This window comes from Fistularia commersonii, chromosome 34, assembly GCF_037954325.1.
Source record: "Fistularia commersonii isolate RoL2024-O1a breed Wild chromosome 34, RoL_Fcom_v1.0, whole genome shotgun sequence".
Classification (NCBI taxonomy): Eukaryota; Metazoa; Chordata; class Actinopteri; order Syngnathiformes; family Fistulariidae; genus Fistularia; species Fistularia commersonii.
In genome coordinates, this window is record NC_141317.1 from 8,809,935 (window position 1) to 8,825,429 (window position 15,495).

Sequence of the window (15,495 nt, forward strand, 5' to 3'; positions counted from 1 at the left end):
TAAATTGCTAGCCGACAAGGCAGCAGTACTACACTACCCATAATGCATTGCGGCGCCCACGGAAGTCCTTTTCTTTCCTTCCGCCGTCCCTGAAGTCCCTTTTGGATTTACATCGGCGGGTGAGTTGATACAATCTATGGCAATCCGCGAGTTTTAACTTGTATTTTTACCATCCGCGTACACATGACCAATTTTAGAGGGTTGGTGTTCATGTTCCGGAGAAAAGTGGCTATTTTAATGTTTGAAATGATCGCGATATGAGGTGGTTGGAGTAAAAGCTGATGCTAATGCTGATGGCCGGCTGGCAGCGTTTACCCCCGTAAAGTGGGCTTGAAACACCAAATAAATACCTAGTAAATGAATGATAACTCTTGTGGATTCTGTATCAAATGTGTTTCTGCAGACTCTCAATTTTTGCGACAACAAGCTGAAACACGTTGGGTCAAACATTGCGCTATTTGCTCGCCAAGCTAATCACATACTATACGAAGTAAAGGACTAGCTTGGCAGGCTAATAGTACATCGGACGTTAGCTAATAGATGTATATTATGCATCAGTGTTAGCCTGCCTTCACAGCATGTTGACTGTTTGGTACTGACCAATTCCATAGGTATTGTTACTGTAATGTGGCTCATAATGGCTAGTTCCCAGTGTGGTAATAATCTCGTGTGTTTAAATAGCCTCCTCAGGTTACCATTCTGCATACAGGTCTTGCAAGGTGTAGCTGCTTCTCAAAGGTTTTCCACTTTTCTTGTTCTCAGTCACAATGGCAGCCCTTAGACCCCTCACGAAACCCAAGATCGTCAAGAAGCGAACCAAGAAGTTCATTCGCCACCAGTCTGACAGATATGTCAAGATTGCAGTAAGTGATTAAAATACTCTAAAGTGTTAAGCGTTTTTAATGTGCACCAAAACAAAAAAGTGCCTCAGACATGACTGATAAGCCTTTGCATCTCCACAGAAAAACTGGCGCAAGCCTAGAGGTATTGACAACAGGGTCCGCAGGCGGTTCAAGGGTCAGATGCTGATGCCCAACATCGGTTATGGTAGCAACAAGAAAACAAAGTACGTGCTGCCAAATGGCTTCAAGAAGTTCCTTGTGCACAACGTGAAGGAGCTGGAGGTCCTGCTGATGAGTAACAAGTAAGTGACATTGCATTGACAAGAACATATTCAGTGGCTTGTGTGGTGTCACTTCAACTGTGTAAATTGTTAAATCTCCAGATGGTATCAGAAAGAGCTAACGAGATCTTTGATACTTCTAATAGAAGAAGCCCCTAGGTAGACTGAAACAGTCAAACTTTGCCTTCAATATGAAACGAGTAGTGTTGTAGGTTTTCTGGTAACCGATCATTCTCAGTAACTGTACAATGTTATGTGAATAAATGATGCACATGAGAATAAGTAGCACGTTTGAACTTTACTCAATTTAAAACGGCTTTTGGAAGTTTTCAATTTTAATAGTTTGCATCTCTAAAAAAACAACCTACCCTTAAGTGACTGCAGAAATTGACCAGTGTGCCAACATCTTCCACATCTACAGCCCAGTTGTATGTGTCACATGATTTCAGTTGGGCGCCAACTGAAAATCTCTGCATGTCCAGTACATGCAGAGAATTTGACAATAAAGCTGACTTGGACTTCATTGACAAATGGCCAGCCAGTCTTAGATTGAATTGATTCCTTAAAGTCAGTAGTATGTAGCCAGGTTCCTGAATATCGTGTAAACCCAGCAATGACATATCTCTGTCAAATTGCAAAACATTGGTATTTTGAGGAGAATCCTCTAAGTTTGTTTACCGATTGTAGGTAATTGCCAGTTGAGTATTATGAAGTGACGTCAGATTGTGGCCAAAGCTGTATTATGGTTTTGGTTGTAAAGAGCATTAAATTCAGATAGTGAACACACTATCTAGTTATACAACAAACATTGATACAATCCAGTGAATAGTGAATATTTTTGCAATGCCGTTCAAAATGTCAGCATTTTCTGCGAAAACGGATGCTCCCATCAAGCTAACGTGAGCAGACATCTATAGGTCCCCGTACAGATCGACCGGTCCGTTTCCAAGCTTTAAAAGCTAACCGTTCAATAAATGTTAACAGGCGGATCGATAGTAAAACAGAAACATTTTCTATCCTTAAGTAGGGTTTTCAATTTCAAATAGGTTATGCTCACATATGCTTGACCTCAATACCTGTCCACAGCTGCATGACTATTATCTTTTTTTAAGAATATAAGGCCAATGTCTAAAATATTTTTTCCCCAGTTACCTTTTATTCAATCCATACCATTTTAGTGTTGTTCACACCAAAAAGGAAAGTTCATAATCTGGAATGGAACCCCAGTCAGTGAAAATGGCCTGTCATTCACCAAACTGCATCTGTTCTCTGTAGGACTCACTGTGCTGAGATCGCCCACAATGTCTCCTCCAAGAACAGGAAGCTGATTGTTGAAAGGGCAGCTCAGCTGGCGATCAAGATCACCAACCCCAACGCCAGGCTCAGGAGTGAGGAGAACGAATAAACTGTTTATTCGGAATAAAGGTTTAAAATGGAAGCCGTCTAATTGCCTTTGTTTAACCCATTGGTTATTACCTTGCTTTGAAAAGGTCGGACAGGCAAAATGCTAAAAATCCATTTGATCTCGTATCCGGTTTCAGATTGTGATCCATGGTGTGAATGTAGAGGTCCATGAATCGCTCAAGTCTGATCATGTCGTGGCAGTCAAACCTTTGTATCCAGCGATAAAGTAGAAACAATTTTCTGGCTCTAAGAATTGATTTGGTGTGAATATAATTCAATTTTTCCTTTAAGTAAATGTCCCCAAGCTGAGTGACCAGGGAGTGATAAGTAAAGTTAATCTGGAGTTCAGGGCCCTCAAACCGCTGCAGAGCTGTTTATATTGTCTGTGGGCTGAATGTAGTTATTCCTCACTTCCTTCCAGATGACTGGAAATTGGGACAGAATAAAAGGGCTGAGACGCCTGGAGAAGAGTTTTGACCCATATCATAAATGGCAGCCGCGTCACTATATTACACTTTTTGTCCTTTCAAGATCTGATCTATGGCAGCTTTTGAAAGGATGACTTTTTGTAAGGCTTTGCTGTCAAACAATTCTATGAAGTACCTTCATTCATAAACTCCCTGCAAAAAGGAAAATCACCTTAAGATTGTGTTAAAAGCTTGACAGCTTTATCTCACCAGCAACGTTGAGTTAGAAAAAGGAAACGGTCCAAATTTTTAACATAATAGCTTGAAATTGGCATCTTATGTACGGACATTTTTTTTTTAATAATTAAAATACATACAAAGCGCTGCTGATTTTAAGCCAGTCATTTGATGAAATTTACTGGCTTTGAGATTGTACCGAATTCACAGTCTCTTCAATCAACATAGGCTTTAAACAAGCCTTTTTCAGCTCTTAGAAAACTAAATAGAATCAGGGCAATTCAAATTTTCAACACAGTCAGCCGATTAAAAAGAACTTCCATCTTGAATGAGATGAGCTGCAAGATACAGCTGCAGGTTTTTTCCCTCCTCAGCTCTTTTCAGAAATGACATGATATGTCGAGTCAAGCCCGGCAGATAATCTCGCCACTTCCCTGTCAGGAATCACTTGAATGTGATTAAGTTAAAAGCAAGTGAGGATTAATAATTGGAGTTTTAATGATTTTAATTCAGGAAGCCAGGCTGTGTTCGCAGCAGGACTGCAAGTCTGACATTTCCATCAGCCTTTGTACACAAATCATCAGGGACGTGTTCCGGCGCCGATAGATTAAGAGTGTAACCAAGTCGTTTCCTTGTCAAGGTCTTCGCAGATTCTACATTGTTTGTCTTGTTCAGAGACGACTCCCCACAGAGAGAGTTTCCATCGCGCTCTGGCAGGCAGACCGTGCCCCACAGCCCTCAGCCCTCTGCCATCTGTTCCTGTAAAACTGACATCGCCAGGGATGGGGGGGGAAAAAACATTTATTTCAGTCAGTCAGTCAGCTTGTGGCTGTTTGGATGTAGAAGTGTGATCCCGGCGATCGTTACACAGAAAGCGACGCGGGGTCGGATCTCAAAGTCTTCGCCGGGTTGAAGACACGGGTTGAAGAAGCCGCACCTGCCGACCGGTTCTGGAGGATTCACCGCAGAGAGGTAGGCGGGCACGAAAACAGCCAGACAGGCGAAGACCGTCTTACACGGGAGAAGGTGAAAGTGCAAAAAACAGGGAGGGATCCAAGTTTTCTGTGTCTGGTCCGAGGATGAACATGTCAGCGAGAGTAGTGTTTGGAAAGGGACACCTCCCTTCCAGGCCGAGCGCCTTCGCCTTCGCTGCTGCAGACTCCCAGAGGAGAGGCAGCCTGTCCACTGGAGGGAAGAGGAGGATGCTGTCTTTTTCTCTCAGATGCCGGATGGGCATCATCAGAGGGAGGACAAAAGGTAAACAAATCATTCCAGGAAAAGTCAAGTATGTCATCATATTGTTATTTTTTTTTTCTTTTCCTCCTAAAATTTCAGGTTTTGGTGACAAAAATAGCTCTCATAGATGTTGTTTGTCTTCACAGAATCCCGACAAAAAAAAGAGGACGCCCCTAAAGGTAGAATACTAACTCATGTGTCACATCCCTCTTTTGGTTTCTTGTCGTCACCGGATGATCCGAGTTTAGTCACCCTGGTTTTCATAGTTTAACCAGCAGTTCTTTAGTCTCACCATGAGATGGCAGTCCTGTCAATGGGATCATTTGTGTGGCATTAAAACAATATTTTTTCAAGAACTCCCAAAAATAAAACAGAATAAAGACAGGGATTTTTTGTTTGCATAAAATTGTTCTCTGATCTTTGTGTAATCCCACACCCTTTACTACTGATATTGACTGAATGTCTTGTGGAATTGCGATACTATATTACAGTTATAATTATCATTAATATTACCAGTATTTCTATGAAGCCAATTACTCATATTGTTATCAATATTATTTTAAATATTCTTGTAATTATCATGAACTTCCCATATTGCTCCCCACGGTTTTGTAAAGCACTTTATATGCGGCTTCTTTTTATTGCGTTGGAATTTAATTAGTCCTGCTCTGAAGGACTTTTTCCGCACATTGTAAATGGGGTGTGAAGGATAACAATCTCGGAGAAAGCCATCCACATCAATGACTATTGTGTCCACCGGAACATTGACTGTTTCAGCTCCATGTGGAAAAATGCTAGCGTTTGTAATTACCGCACCGCTGTAAAACGGTGAGGGGCAGAATGGACTGTTTTATTGGCGTCACTGGGAAGTGAAGCTTTTGCTTCCCCTTTGCTTGCTATTCTCGTGCCTCCAGAATCTCTATCCACGGGAATTTTGCTGGAGGTGGTAAGGGGTCAGGAAGTGGCAGGTGTCAAGGATTGTCTACGTGACAAATGGTGGGACAGGTGCGGCGAGGGTTCAAATAGCAGTTCCACGCTTCAAGCGTCCAACCAAATGGGTTTTATTGTATTCAAAACATTTATGCGACGATTGCCCGTGTCCCTGCAATTACAATGGTTATGAATAACATGCTGGGGAAGACACTGCTTCCAGGCCAGGCAGCTGCTCTGCAAAGGAATTTTTTTTTTTTTTTTTTTTTGGGATTTGCCTCTCTGCTCTGTCAATGACCTCGAGAGAGAGAGAGAGAGAGAGAGAAAGCGGTGTGGATTCAAACTCCTCCAAATCGATGCAGGCTGTATGTGCGAAATATGTGACTGCTTGAGTCTTAACACTGCAGTGGGGCCGATGTCGAATTTGCAGGTAGTGTTAATTATGCAAAGAGGTGAGGGGAGGGGGAGGGCGCCACTTTGTCAAGTGTGTGTGTGTGTGTAATGATGTGCATATGAGGTGTGTTTGACTTGGTGGGAAATAGATAGTGTGTGTGTGTGTTGGGGGAGGGAGTGACTATCGTGTGTGCCTCCCTCACCGAACCCCCCTGGCAGAGAGAGAGAGAGCGAGAGAGCGAGAGAAAGAGCAAACACACTCACTCCAGCTCTGCATGGGAGAGAAAGGCTTGCATGTGTGAGCGCCTGTGAGTGTGTGAAGAGGGGATGATAAATCCTGTGCAAAAGGGCAAATGATTGGTAACAACAGCTGATAAACGGAGCCATGGCAGGACGGCAGAGCGGGACCCGTCGTTTATCATCCACTTTGGATTTTACAAAAAAGAAGATGGGCATGTTTTGATGTTTGAGAGGATACTTTTGACACTGAAAGCAAATTTCAGTCGCGACGAGGAGGAAGGGGGTGGGGGGTAGATTCCGTCTGAGGATCGGATTTTGCTCGCCGGAGCTTCTCTGTTTCGGGGACAAAGGCCCAGGGAATAAGAAATAAAGATGGAGTTTTTGTTTTATCTCAGCGGCTGAGGCTCGGCCGTCGGGTCACCTGCTTCTCCTCCTCCGAGTGGAACCTCAGCCCTCGCCGAGCGCTCAGAGATCAGCAAGGTTACTTCCTGAGGCTGCGCTGACTAAACTACAGCCATGCTGTGTGGTCTGAGGAGAGACACCAAGAGCTGTGGTGGTAAGAGCGCCTCTGTTTGATCTGCTCGCAGTCAAGGGGTCGGTGTGTGTGTGTGTGTGTGTGTGTGTGCAGACATGCAGGATTCCAAGCAGAAAATGTTAATCTCCTCACTCATTTACTAACTAGCCTGCAAAAATCCACTCTTGTTTTGAATGTAGCAAAAGGCCAATCACAACAAGCCAGTGGTTACCCTTTCATGCAGTGACGTGCCATCACAAATCCCATCTGGTTTCATGGTTTTGAGGTAGATTTTAAGGGATTTTACTCTCAGTAGACTTTACATCCCAGACTACGCACCACCCGGCTATGTGTAATTGGGACAGATATAGTGTTGTGAACTGGGTCCGGCAGTTACGAATAAAGTTTTACCGCTGAAAATAGCATCATGATTTCATTGTCACTGATATCACCGCCTCCCTTTTTAACCTACATTGTGATTGGTTTTGGCTTGGATGGGACCGAAGGCTGCCCTGATTTAAATCGGAGCTTAATTAACCCACCGATATATTCGTGTCAATGTGTAGAATTTCATTTCGGTCGCTGAGAGACTCCAAGGACTCGGCGCTTCACTGTCTTTCCATTGAGTCACTAAAAGACAAACACAGAAGCACCATTTTTCCAATTCCTCTCTCACCGTCAGGGCGGCTAATCGATCGGGTTGTTATCATCCGGACTCGGAGCGTCCGAAGAATTTGCGTATATTTTGGAGGAGGATGGCTCGGGGATGGCTTAATGGTACAGTAGTGGGCCGTCACGTGCAGCGCTTTGGGTCGTTGTAACCCAGAGCTAATGTTGCCTTTTGACTGCAGTGACAGCTGCTGGACTGTCAAGGCCCTCAGGAACATGCACGGTTGTGAGGCTTTTGCCCAACATAATGTGTTTGTTATATGTCACTCACTTTGTGTGTGTGCGTGCCCGTGCCTCAGAGCTACAGGGGAGGATATTTGTGCAAGGATGTGTATAAAATACTGTGAAATACCATTTTATGAATATGCATTACATATATATATGTGTGTGTTTGTGTGTGTATACTGAGGTTCCTGGCTGGTGAAGCTATGACTTCATGACAATCAGATATTCGAATATATGAGTATCTACAGAGTGGCTTATTCACCAAATAAGTTGAGGAGTCAAAAGAAGAATCCTTTGAATCACAAGCGCCCCCTACCATGAGGCAGGAGAACTGCAAGCCTCACCTAGTGGCTCTTTGCAGCCGTTTTATGATCACTCAGCACAAGAAACTATAGTTCACGAAAAAAACACTGTACGTTGGACATGTAGTTCATATAGCAAAAGTGTTTAAACATTTTTAATAGCAACATACAGAGATAGCAATACGGTCTTAGAGCAGAGCATGCTGGCAGTCAGCCGTGATTGCGCAATCTATGTTGAGGCTCGTCAGTCGGCAGCCTCACCGCACGTCCCTTCTCAGTATTTGAACAGTAAATGTGAAAATCCAGAGATTTTTAAATGAAAGAACCAATCTTAATCTGGTGAAGATAAAGGAAAAATACCCCTAATAGTGTAAATCACTGATAAATGTAACCATTTAATTCTTTTTGCATTAGACATTTTTTTTCTTGCCACAATTGGCAAGTGAGGCACGGCCTTTCCTGCCTCCCCTGACATCACTGCTGTTTATATATATATATATATATATATATATATATATATGCTGTGCATCGCCTTAATATCAAAACTCACTAAATATAACTCTTGTGCCTGACTCATGCAGCGAAGGAAAGTAGAGTTTTCTTCTTCATTTCCCGAATCCAGGGCCAGCCTGAAGCTTTCAGGTCAGCGAGGGATCAATCAAGTACCCGTGCCTCTCGGACGCTTTGCGCTCAGCTGGGCAGATTTTGAAACTTCATGCGGACAAAGCTGAAGCAGCGGTTTAGCCCTCGGAGGTCTGGCTTTCTTAAAAGTCAGTACAGATAAAAAGGAAAAGAGATCGTTCCGACAGAAATTGATTTTTTTTTTTTTTTTTTGCATCAAATTTGCATATTCTCATGCTGGGGATATAAATTTACATATAAAGACAGATCAACTGTATTTCTGAGCAACTTGATAAGGGAGCGCTACAGATTTTCAGAAGTTTTAGCCAGTGTTTGCCGCTCAGCTTTGGACATTTTAGATTCGGTTGCCTCAAAGGGGTAGTTTGGCCCTAAAAGTAAGATCGATAACGAAATAATAATAATAATAATAATAATAATAATTGACATTGGCAAGGGACAATCATGCTGACTATTATTATGAATATTAAACTTATTATTAATATTGCACTTAATTGCACGCGCTTAATATTGTATTTGCTTAATATAAAGTGTAATAGTTGTATTCAGATTAAATACTGACATAAGTATTTTATTATTTGAACCTCCACACCTCTATTTTGATGCATAAAACTGGTCCCTAGTACAAAAAAGATTTAGGATTAATAATAATGATAAAGACAAGAAGAAGAATATATGAAGCGCCTCTCCTGTAGGTAAAGCCGTACATTGTTTTTGTTTTTTTTAAACTAAAAACGGTCACAGGTGTTTTGCCTCAGTTTGCGTTGCAGTTCACCTGTTTGTGCATCTGTAAGTAGAACTGCACAAAACTGCAAGGTTGTGATCGTAGCGGTTGTTGTTCGATGTCAATGTGATCACTCGGGCCGTCTGACGTCGACGTGTTCTCGGCGGATTCTGTCCAATATGTCATCTCAGGCCGTTTTTCTTCTTTTGTACTTGGTGAGTTAAAAGCCGAAGCACCGCCACGCTTTGCTCCCCGACCCTGAAAGTGACAGGGTTGCTCACCGAACGCCTCGTCAGCTCCGTCTGAACCGTGACGTTCGTGAGGGAAACTAACCGAGTGGCTAATGAGTCGGAGGTGGATCCCCAGGATAAGTCTTTCTGCTACCCAGAAGGAACTATATGGTTAGAATCACCATGGCGACCGTTCACCGTAGTACATGACTCTCAGCTGATTCAAATCTGGGATTGCTGTTCGGTCTTACGGAAAAGATTCCCCACGTTGGACTTTGAGGATTTTGACCTGGAAGGAATTGCATTTAAACCTATTTCTCTTGTCTTCATGTCAGTTGTTTCTTTTAATGTTTCTTCCAGAAGCTGGAAGACCGAAAGTAGTGTTTGTTTGTCGGCTGCAAGGCCCTGCAGGTGTTGGGGACCTCAAAGTGAACTTGTCTTGAACTTGAGAGTTCATATTTAACTTCCTGTAAAGAGCTCGGCTGTGGCAGCACGTGCACTACCTGACTCCACGAGCAACGCACAGTGAGCTGGAAATACACACCGAGACATATGGTTTTCTTGTTTGTTGAAATAAAGCTTAGGTTCTTCGACGGTGTTTTATTAGCCAGGACTCCCTTGAAAAAGAGGTTTTTAATCTCAATGGGACTTTCCTGGTTAAATAAAGGAGAAATAAAAATTAGCAAAGAATCAATGATAATTATCAACCGCTTTTGCTTGTAATGAACCTGGCAGGAAATTTGCAAAGTACTATAAAAAAACAAAAGTACCAACAAAAAAAACACTCAAAGAAACTGGAAATTAATTGCATTTCAAACAAATTGCCATATTTTACATTTGAATATCAGTTTAAGTTAAACTGCTGCCCTTTGTTAAAAACATCGTCAATGCCTTTGTGATAATATTATTATTTTCATTATTCTTATGAATATTATAATTATCATTACTAATACTAACTTTTGTCAATAATAATAATAATAATAATAATAATAATAATGATAGTGCCACATTCGGAGCAGCTCTGAATAATCCTGGAGGTCAAGGGTTTCCCCTCAAAATATTTCGTCTCCTTGCTTCACAAATAAAGTTATCAAAAATAACACGTAATAACACATCACATTAGTCATTGAGGATTTTGACCTCGACAAAATTGCATTTAAACCTATTTCCCTATTTTCAGTTGTTTATTTAATGTTTCTTGTATGAGCTGGAAGACTAAAATGAGCGAGCGCCGGTGTTTGTCGCCAACGGGGCTCTGCAGGTGTTTGGGACTGAGATTCAGCCCGATGCCCGCGGGACGCATTTATATGATTTCATCCGAAGGTGTTAGTTATAGATATTTTTATTTTGGTTTGATTAGAATTGAAGCCCTTCGGGGGGTTTTCCAGCAGAGATATTTGTTCTGCTCGATCGCTCGCTCAGTTTATGACTAAGGTGTGTCGGAACAGGAGCGCGCGAGCGGCGCAACATCAGGGTAGTAATCGGAAAGTCAAGGCTGTGACGGTTTGAGTTTGATCCGAAGAGAAGTTGGCACGTCTCCTCTTCGGTTCTTGTAAAATGATGATGAGTCACGGTGTTGGGCAGCAGAAAAGGTAATCTGCGGTGGACAGGATTACGGAAGTGTCAAGTCGGTTTCCGCATCGCTGTGACTGCTGACGTGAGTGCATTCAGGTCGAGATTGCCAGCCGCGGCTCGGCTAATCTATGAGCGCTGTGTCTGAAATGGGTCCCGGTGTCAGAGGAGGAAAACACATTTTCCCTGCAGAGCAAATTACACATTCCGCGGCTCTCTGTAGCAGCTGCTGTAAATGACATGAAAATGATGATTCTCTCTCCGTGCACGAACAGTCCATTAACCGCATGCTGTTCCTTTGGAGAAGGAGAAAAAAAAAAAAAAAATCCCGCGCTTTAGCGGCTGCAATCTCCCGGCCGATGTGCGCCTTAAGTTAATCGTTTTCGAGGGGGTTTTTGTGAACGCCGAGGGGAGATTTTATGCATCGGGCCCTCTACGGGGTTGTCATGGAAACAAAGGCTAAGTTCCCGAATCCAGGCCGATGGTTGTGTGTGTGTTAACCAGCGCCCGATGCATGGGGCCTCGACCCAAGTGCGGATCGACGCGTCCGACGGCCCGTTGGTCCGTCTGCCGCCGCGAGGTCTCTTAACTTCTCGTCCTCACCGCCGCTCTGTCTCCTCAGATGAAGGACCATACTCCAAGGGGAGCAAACAGTCCGGGGCAAGTGACCAATCACATTCCTCCCACAGGCGCAGCCTTTCAGGTACAATTGAGTCAAGCTTGACTTGAATTATTTTGGTTGCTATCTTTTATTTGACGCGTGTGACTGCACTCACCTGCATCCCCCGACCCCAAACCCCCGAGAGGAAGTTGAACCGTCCGCGCGTCTCCCGCTTTTACTTGATGCTGCACTATTTTGAATGCTTAGATAAGGTGAAAAAAAAAAAAAAGCGCTTGTGTGGCATACCTGTCATTGGTACTAACCCCCCGCTTGATAAACTTCACGTAGAGTGATTTAACAGCGCAGCACATCGTGGAGCGCAAGACAGAATGAGATCTCCGATGACACTAAATAGCCGTCAGAGTTCAGGTCTAACCGTCGCTTTCGGTGAGCTCTTTTTTTTTTTTTCTCCAGTTATCAAGATTTTTATTTTTTCTCCTTCAAAAACTGTTGCACAAAATTTAGCGGACGAGTCGGACGCGCGGGCGATAAACAGGAAACCCGGACGATGAGATGTTTGGTCGTGTGTCAAAGGGGATTCGTCCCCGAAAAGGAAGACGGAGGGGAATTATTTGGTCGCCTCTCAGACAAAGTGATTCTGTCAAGCAGATGCCGACCGCGGGTCCGTGCCCGTGTCTCTATCTGTCAGCAGAGGAGCACCGGGGAGTGACCACCGTGGACCTGATGAAAAGAGAAGGCAGCAGCCTCGGCCTCACCATCTCCGGAGGCTCGGACAAGGAGGGCAAGCCCAGAGTGTCGAACCTTCGGCCAGGTGGGCTCGCTGCCAGGTGAGATCTCCGCTCCGCCACGCGGTCCGGACCTCGCAGCCACGCCGAGCTGTCTCTCGCTGTTATTCGGCGCCCACGAAAGAACGCGTGAGGTTAAACTACCTCCCCGCGACTGCGGGACTTTCAAACGCTGTTAGGTCAGCGAGATGCCGACCCGCAGTTAGCCCCGGAAAGGCTGCGTGTTCGGGATGCGTCGGCGACTCAAAGTGAACTTGTCTTGAACTCGGGAGTTCTTTTTTCCACTTCTTGTTCAGAGCTTAACAGTGGCAGCGTGTGCAAGTACATGGAAAATACACACCGAGACCTATGATGTTAAAATAAAGCTCCATTTTTTCTCGGCGGGTTTTATTTGCGGAGACTCGGTGATTATAATCAACCAGGACTACAGATGGAAATTAGCTATGAGCTATAATCTGGTATAAACATCTCTGCCTCGGTGCTTAATGTTATTTGGACACTGTCCTAATAAAGTTCTAAAAAAACAAACCGCTCTTGCTTGAAATTAAATGAGATTCAACAAAAAGTTTGCAAAGTTCTACAAGAAAATTAGGCAAAAAAATAACACATCAATTGCATTACAAACAAATGACTATTTTTTACACCCGAATGTCAGTTCTAAGTTAAACTGCTGCCCTTTGTTAAAAACACAGTCTATGCCTTTTTGATATTACTATTTTTATTGATCTTATAATATCAATATTGTCATTACTAATAATAACTGTTGTTAATAATAATAATTATTATTATTCAACACTTGGAGCAGCTCTGAATAATCCTAGAGTTCAAGGTTCATCTCCTTAAGTTGTCAAAAACAGCACGTAATAACACATCAGCCGATCCCTTTTTTTTATTGTCAATGGTATTTTATATCGTGTACGATTAGTCATTGACTGTATTTCGATTTTTTTTTTTCTCAGCTTCAAACAAAATACAATTAAAATCATTTTCCCCCACATCAACCACATGATGGCAAAATGTAGTGGAAAACTCACGTTTCATGATGATTAAGCGGCATGTGACTGAACTCCCACACTCTCTTTCTCCGTCTTCTGTCACACACACACACACACACACACACACACACACACGCATGCACGCATACATGCATGCACAACCACACTCAGATTGTAAGAATGACACGGCCCTCTCTGAAAATGCCAAATATCCCATCGCTTGTCAAGTCCAAGGAGCTTTAAAAGCAGACACGGTGCTAATTCTTCCAAGCAGCTTGTCTTCCCACAGCCGAGTTCACGCTTGTGTGGAAGTGTTGGCTAATTTACCGGGCGGGGGTGGAGACCGGGGCGACACGGGAGGGCGACTGGCGGTGACATTGCGAAATAAGACTGGACCGGATGACAAGTCGGTCAGTTGTGCTGGTCGGAGTGTCGCTCCGCGTGCTGTCAAGGATGATTGGCAGTTGCCCAAAGGTGATGGAGGAAAGCAGGCCAGAGCATCTTTGTGATTAATTAGCCGTCCAATGAGCAGTAAACTGACTCAGAAGGTCGCCAGAGATGCGCGTTGGTTTCCGTTTGTCAGTGTTTGACGGAAGACGCTTTCAGGCGTCTCCATTTCGCTGCTTTATTTTCCATGTAGCCGGTTCTGTATCTCACACGCGTACATTAACTTTACTGTCGGAGCTTAAGATGCGCAAATAATCGCTGGTTTAACTCTTTACGCCAGCAGTCTTTAAGCGATGTTTTTTTTAAAAGGCATCAAAAGCTATGGTTTTTGTATTTCTCTACTTTTCCTCCGCAAATAAACATGCGATTGTTTGATAATTGAATTTCAATAAGGTATAATGTTCCACATTTTACACAATATAAAATATTAAATAAACTATGTCATTTTTTTTCCTAGTTTTCTGCTTCAAGAAATGTTTCTTGTGTGACGCCGCAGAATGACACAAGTATAAAGTAAGATAAGATAAACTTTATTGATCCCCATGGGGGGAAATTCTTTTGTCACAGCAGCGTAACAGTTATCATGACAAAAATAATTATGAATATAAATAGAGAAACCGTTAGAAGACAGAAGATAGCAAAGACATCCACGATTAAATAGACAGCAGGGAGAACAACAACAGCAACGACGTCAGGGATAAGAAAGATAGAACAGTAAAGGTGAAAAATACGCAACCAAAACTACAATAGTGACAATCGCAATGAGAAGAATAAATAAAATAAATAAACAAAAATAGGCAGGATGCGTGCAGGCTGGGACCAACGAGGATAAAAAAAAGAAGAGCTTTTTTATCCGGCCTGCCAAACAATTTTCTTTGAATATTTTAAGAAGTATTTTCAATCAATATTGAATTAAGAAACTCTATTTTTTCCCTTTTTTTTTTAAATTTGAATGGATGATTACATACTGAATAATATCGGCACATTTATACGATCATTAATGATTTTAAAAGTTGAAATAAAATGCCAAAAAAATAAAATGTTCAAATTGCAATTTTCATTCTGTTCAATTTACATGCTACCTTTCTGGCCCGCGCATAAAAATGAAATAGGAAATGTGGCACAGCGCGTTTCACTTTTTAACCGATTTATAACCGATTTACGCCTCGTGCTGCAGGAGCGACCAGCTGAATGTAGGGGACCACATAAAGTCGGTGAACGGCATCAACCTATCGAAGCTTCGCCACGATGAGATTATCAGCCTCCTGAAGAACATCGGAGAGCGGGTGGTGCTGGAGGTGGAATATGAGCTGCCTCCGTTTGGTAGGTGAAGCTAGAAGATCATAAAGTAGTGAGTTCTGGAGAGTTTAACGGGCCTTTTCTTGCCTCCCCTATCTCAGTCCAGACCCCGTCGGGAGTCCTGACCAAAACCACGGAGGTGTGTTTACTCAAAGAGGGAAACAGTTTCGGTTTCGTCATCAGAGGTACGTCGCCGAGCGGCCACTTTCTTTCCGTCCCGCAGTGACGATTCGGTCAAACATCCGAACCCTTTTTCAGGGGGCTTCCACGAAGACTGGCGCAAGTCTCGTCCTCTGGTGGTGACCTTCGTCCGGCCGGGCGGCCCGGCTGACAGGTAAAGAGTTAAATCCCATGTTGCGTTTACATCACATTGCATTTTTGCACGCTAGATTCCAGGAATGATGAAGTCAATCACCCAACGCACGGGGAGCGAAGCATCCGCGCGAAGCCTTTTTCGAATTCCCGCTTTATTTCCGTGGCGCTCTGCGGACGGAGTCCTGCA

The 15,495-nt window shown here is 43.3% G+C and overlaps 2 protein-coding genes across 3 annotated transcripts in view; both read left to right on the top strand.

Moving 5' to 3' along the window:
- The first annotated feature begins 7 nt into the window (after positions 1-7).
- Positions 8-2,561, top strand: rpl32 (ribosomal protein L32). The gene is made up of 4 exons (XM_086141982.1): positions 8-119; positions 763-863; positions 963-1,144; positions 2,399-2,561. Exons 2-4 carry the CDS (start codon positions 768-770, stop codon positions 2,526-2,528), a joined length of 408 nt encoding a protein of 135 aa, XP_085998108.1. The 5' UTR covers positions 8-119; positions 763-767; the 3' UTR covers positions 2,529-2,561.
- A 1,435-nt stretch (positions 2,562-3,996) lies between these two features.
- The window catches only part of LOC147214496 (glutamate receptor-interacting protein 2-like), a 33,341-nt gene continuing 21,842 nt past the window's right edge, over positions 3,997-15,495 (top strand). Inside the window, exons 1-7 of one of the 2 annotated variants that reach the window (XM_086141885.1) lie at positions 3,997-4,143; positions 4,250-4,428; positions 11,468-11,548; positions 12,159-12,294; positions 14,872-15,017; positions 15,095-15,178; positions 15,252-15,327. In XM_086141885.1, the coding sequence (XP_085998011.1) occupies positions 4,251-4,428; positions 11,468-11,548; positions 12,159-12,294; positions 14,872-15,017; positions 15,095-15,178; positions 15,252-15,327 (701 nt within the window). In that variant the 5' untranslated portion in view covers positions 3,997-4,143; position 4,250. Of the gene's footprint in view, positions 4,144-4,249; positions 4,429-5,956; positions 6,527-11,467; positions 11,549-12,158; positions 12,295-14,871; positions 15,018-15,094; positions 15,179-15,251; positions 15,328-15,495 lie in introns of those variants that run through there. The other variant, XM_086141884.1, reaches the window with a different exon arrangement.

Bases quoted from the DNA above. Each gene is read 5' to 3' on its own strand.
- rpl32 (XM_086141982.1), top strand. From the start codon at position 768: ATGGCAGCCCTTAGACCCCTCACGAAACCCAAGATCGTCAAGAAGCGA. The intron at 864-962 runs GTAAGTGATTAA...GCATCTCCACAG, and splicing joins ACAGATATGTCAAGATTGCA to AAAAACTGGCGCAAGCCTAG. The intron at 1,145-2,398 runs GTAAGTGACATT...TGTTCTCTGTAG, and splicing joins GTCCTGCTGATGAGTAACAA to GACTCACTGTGCTGAGATCG.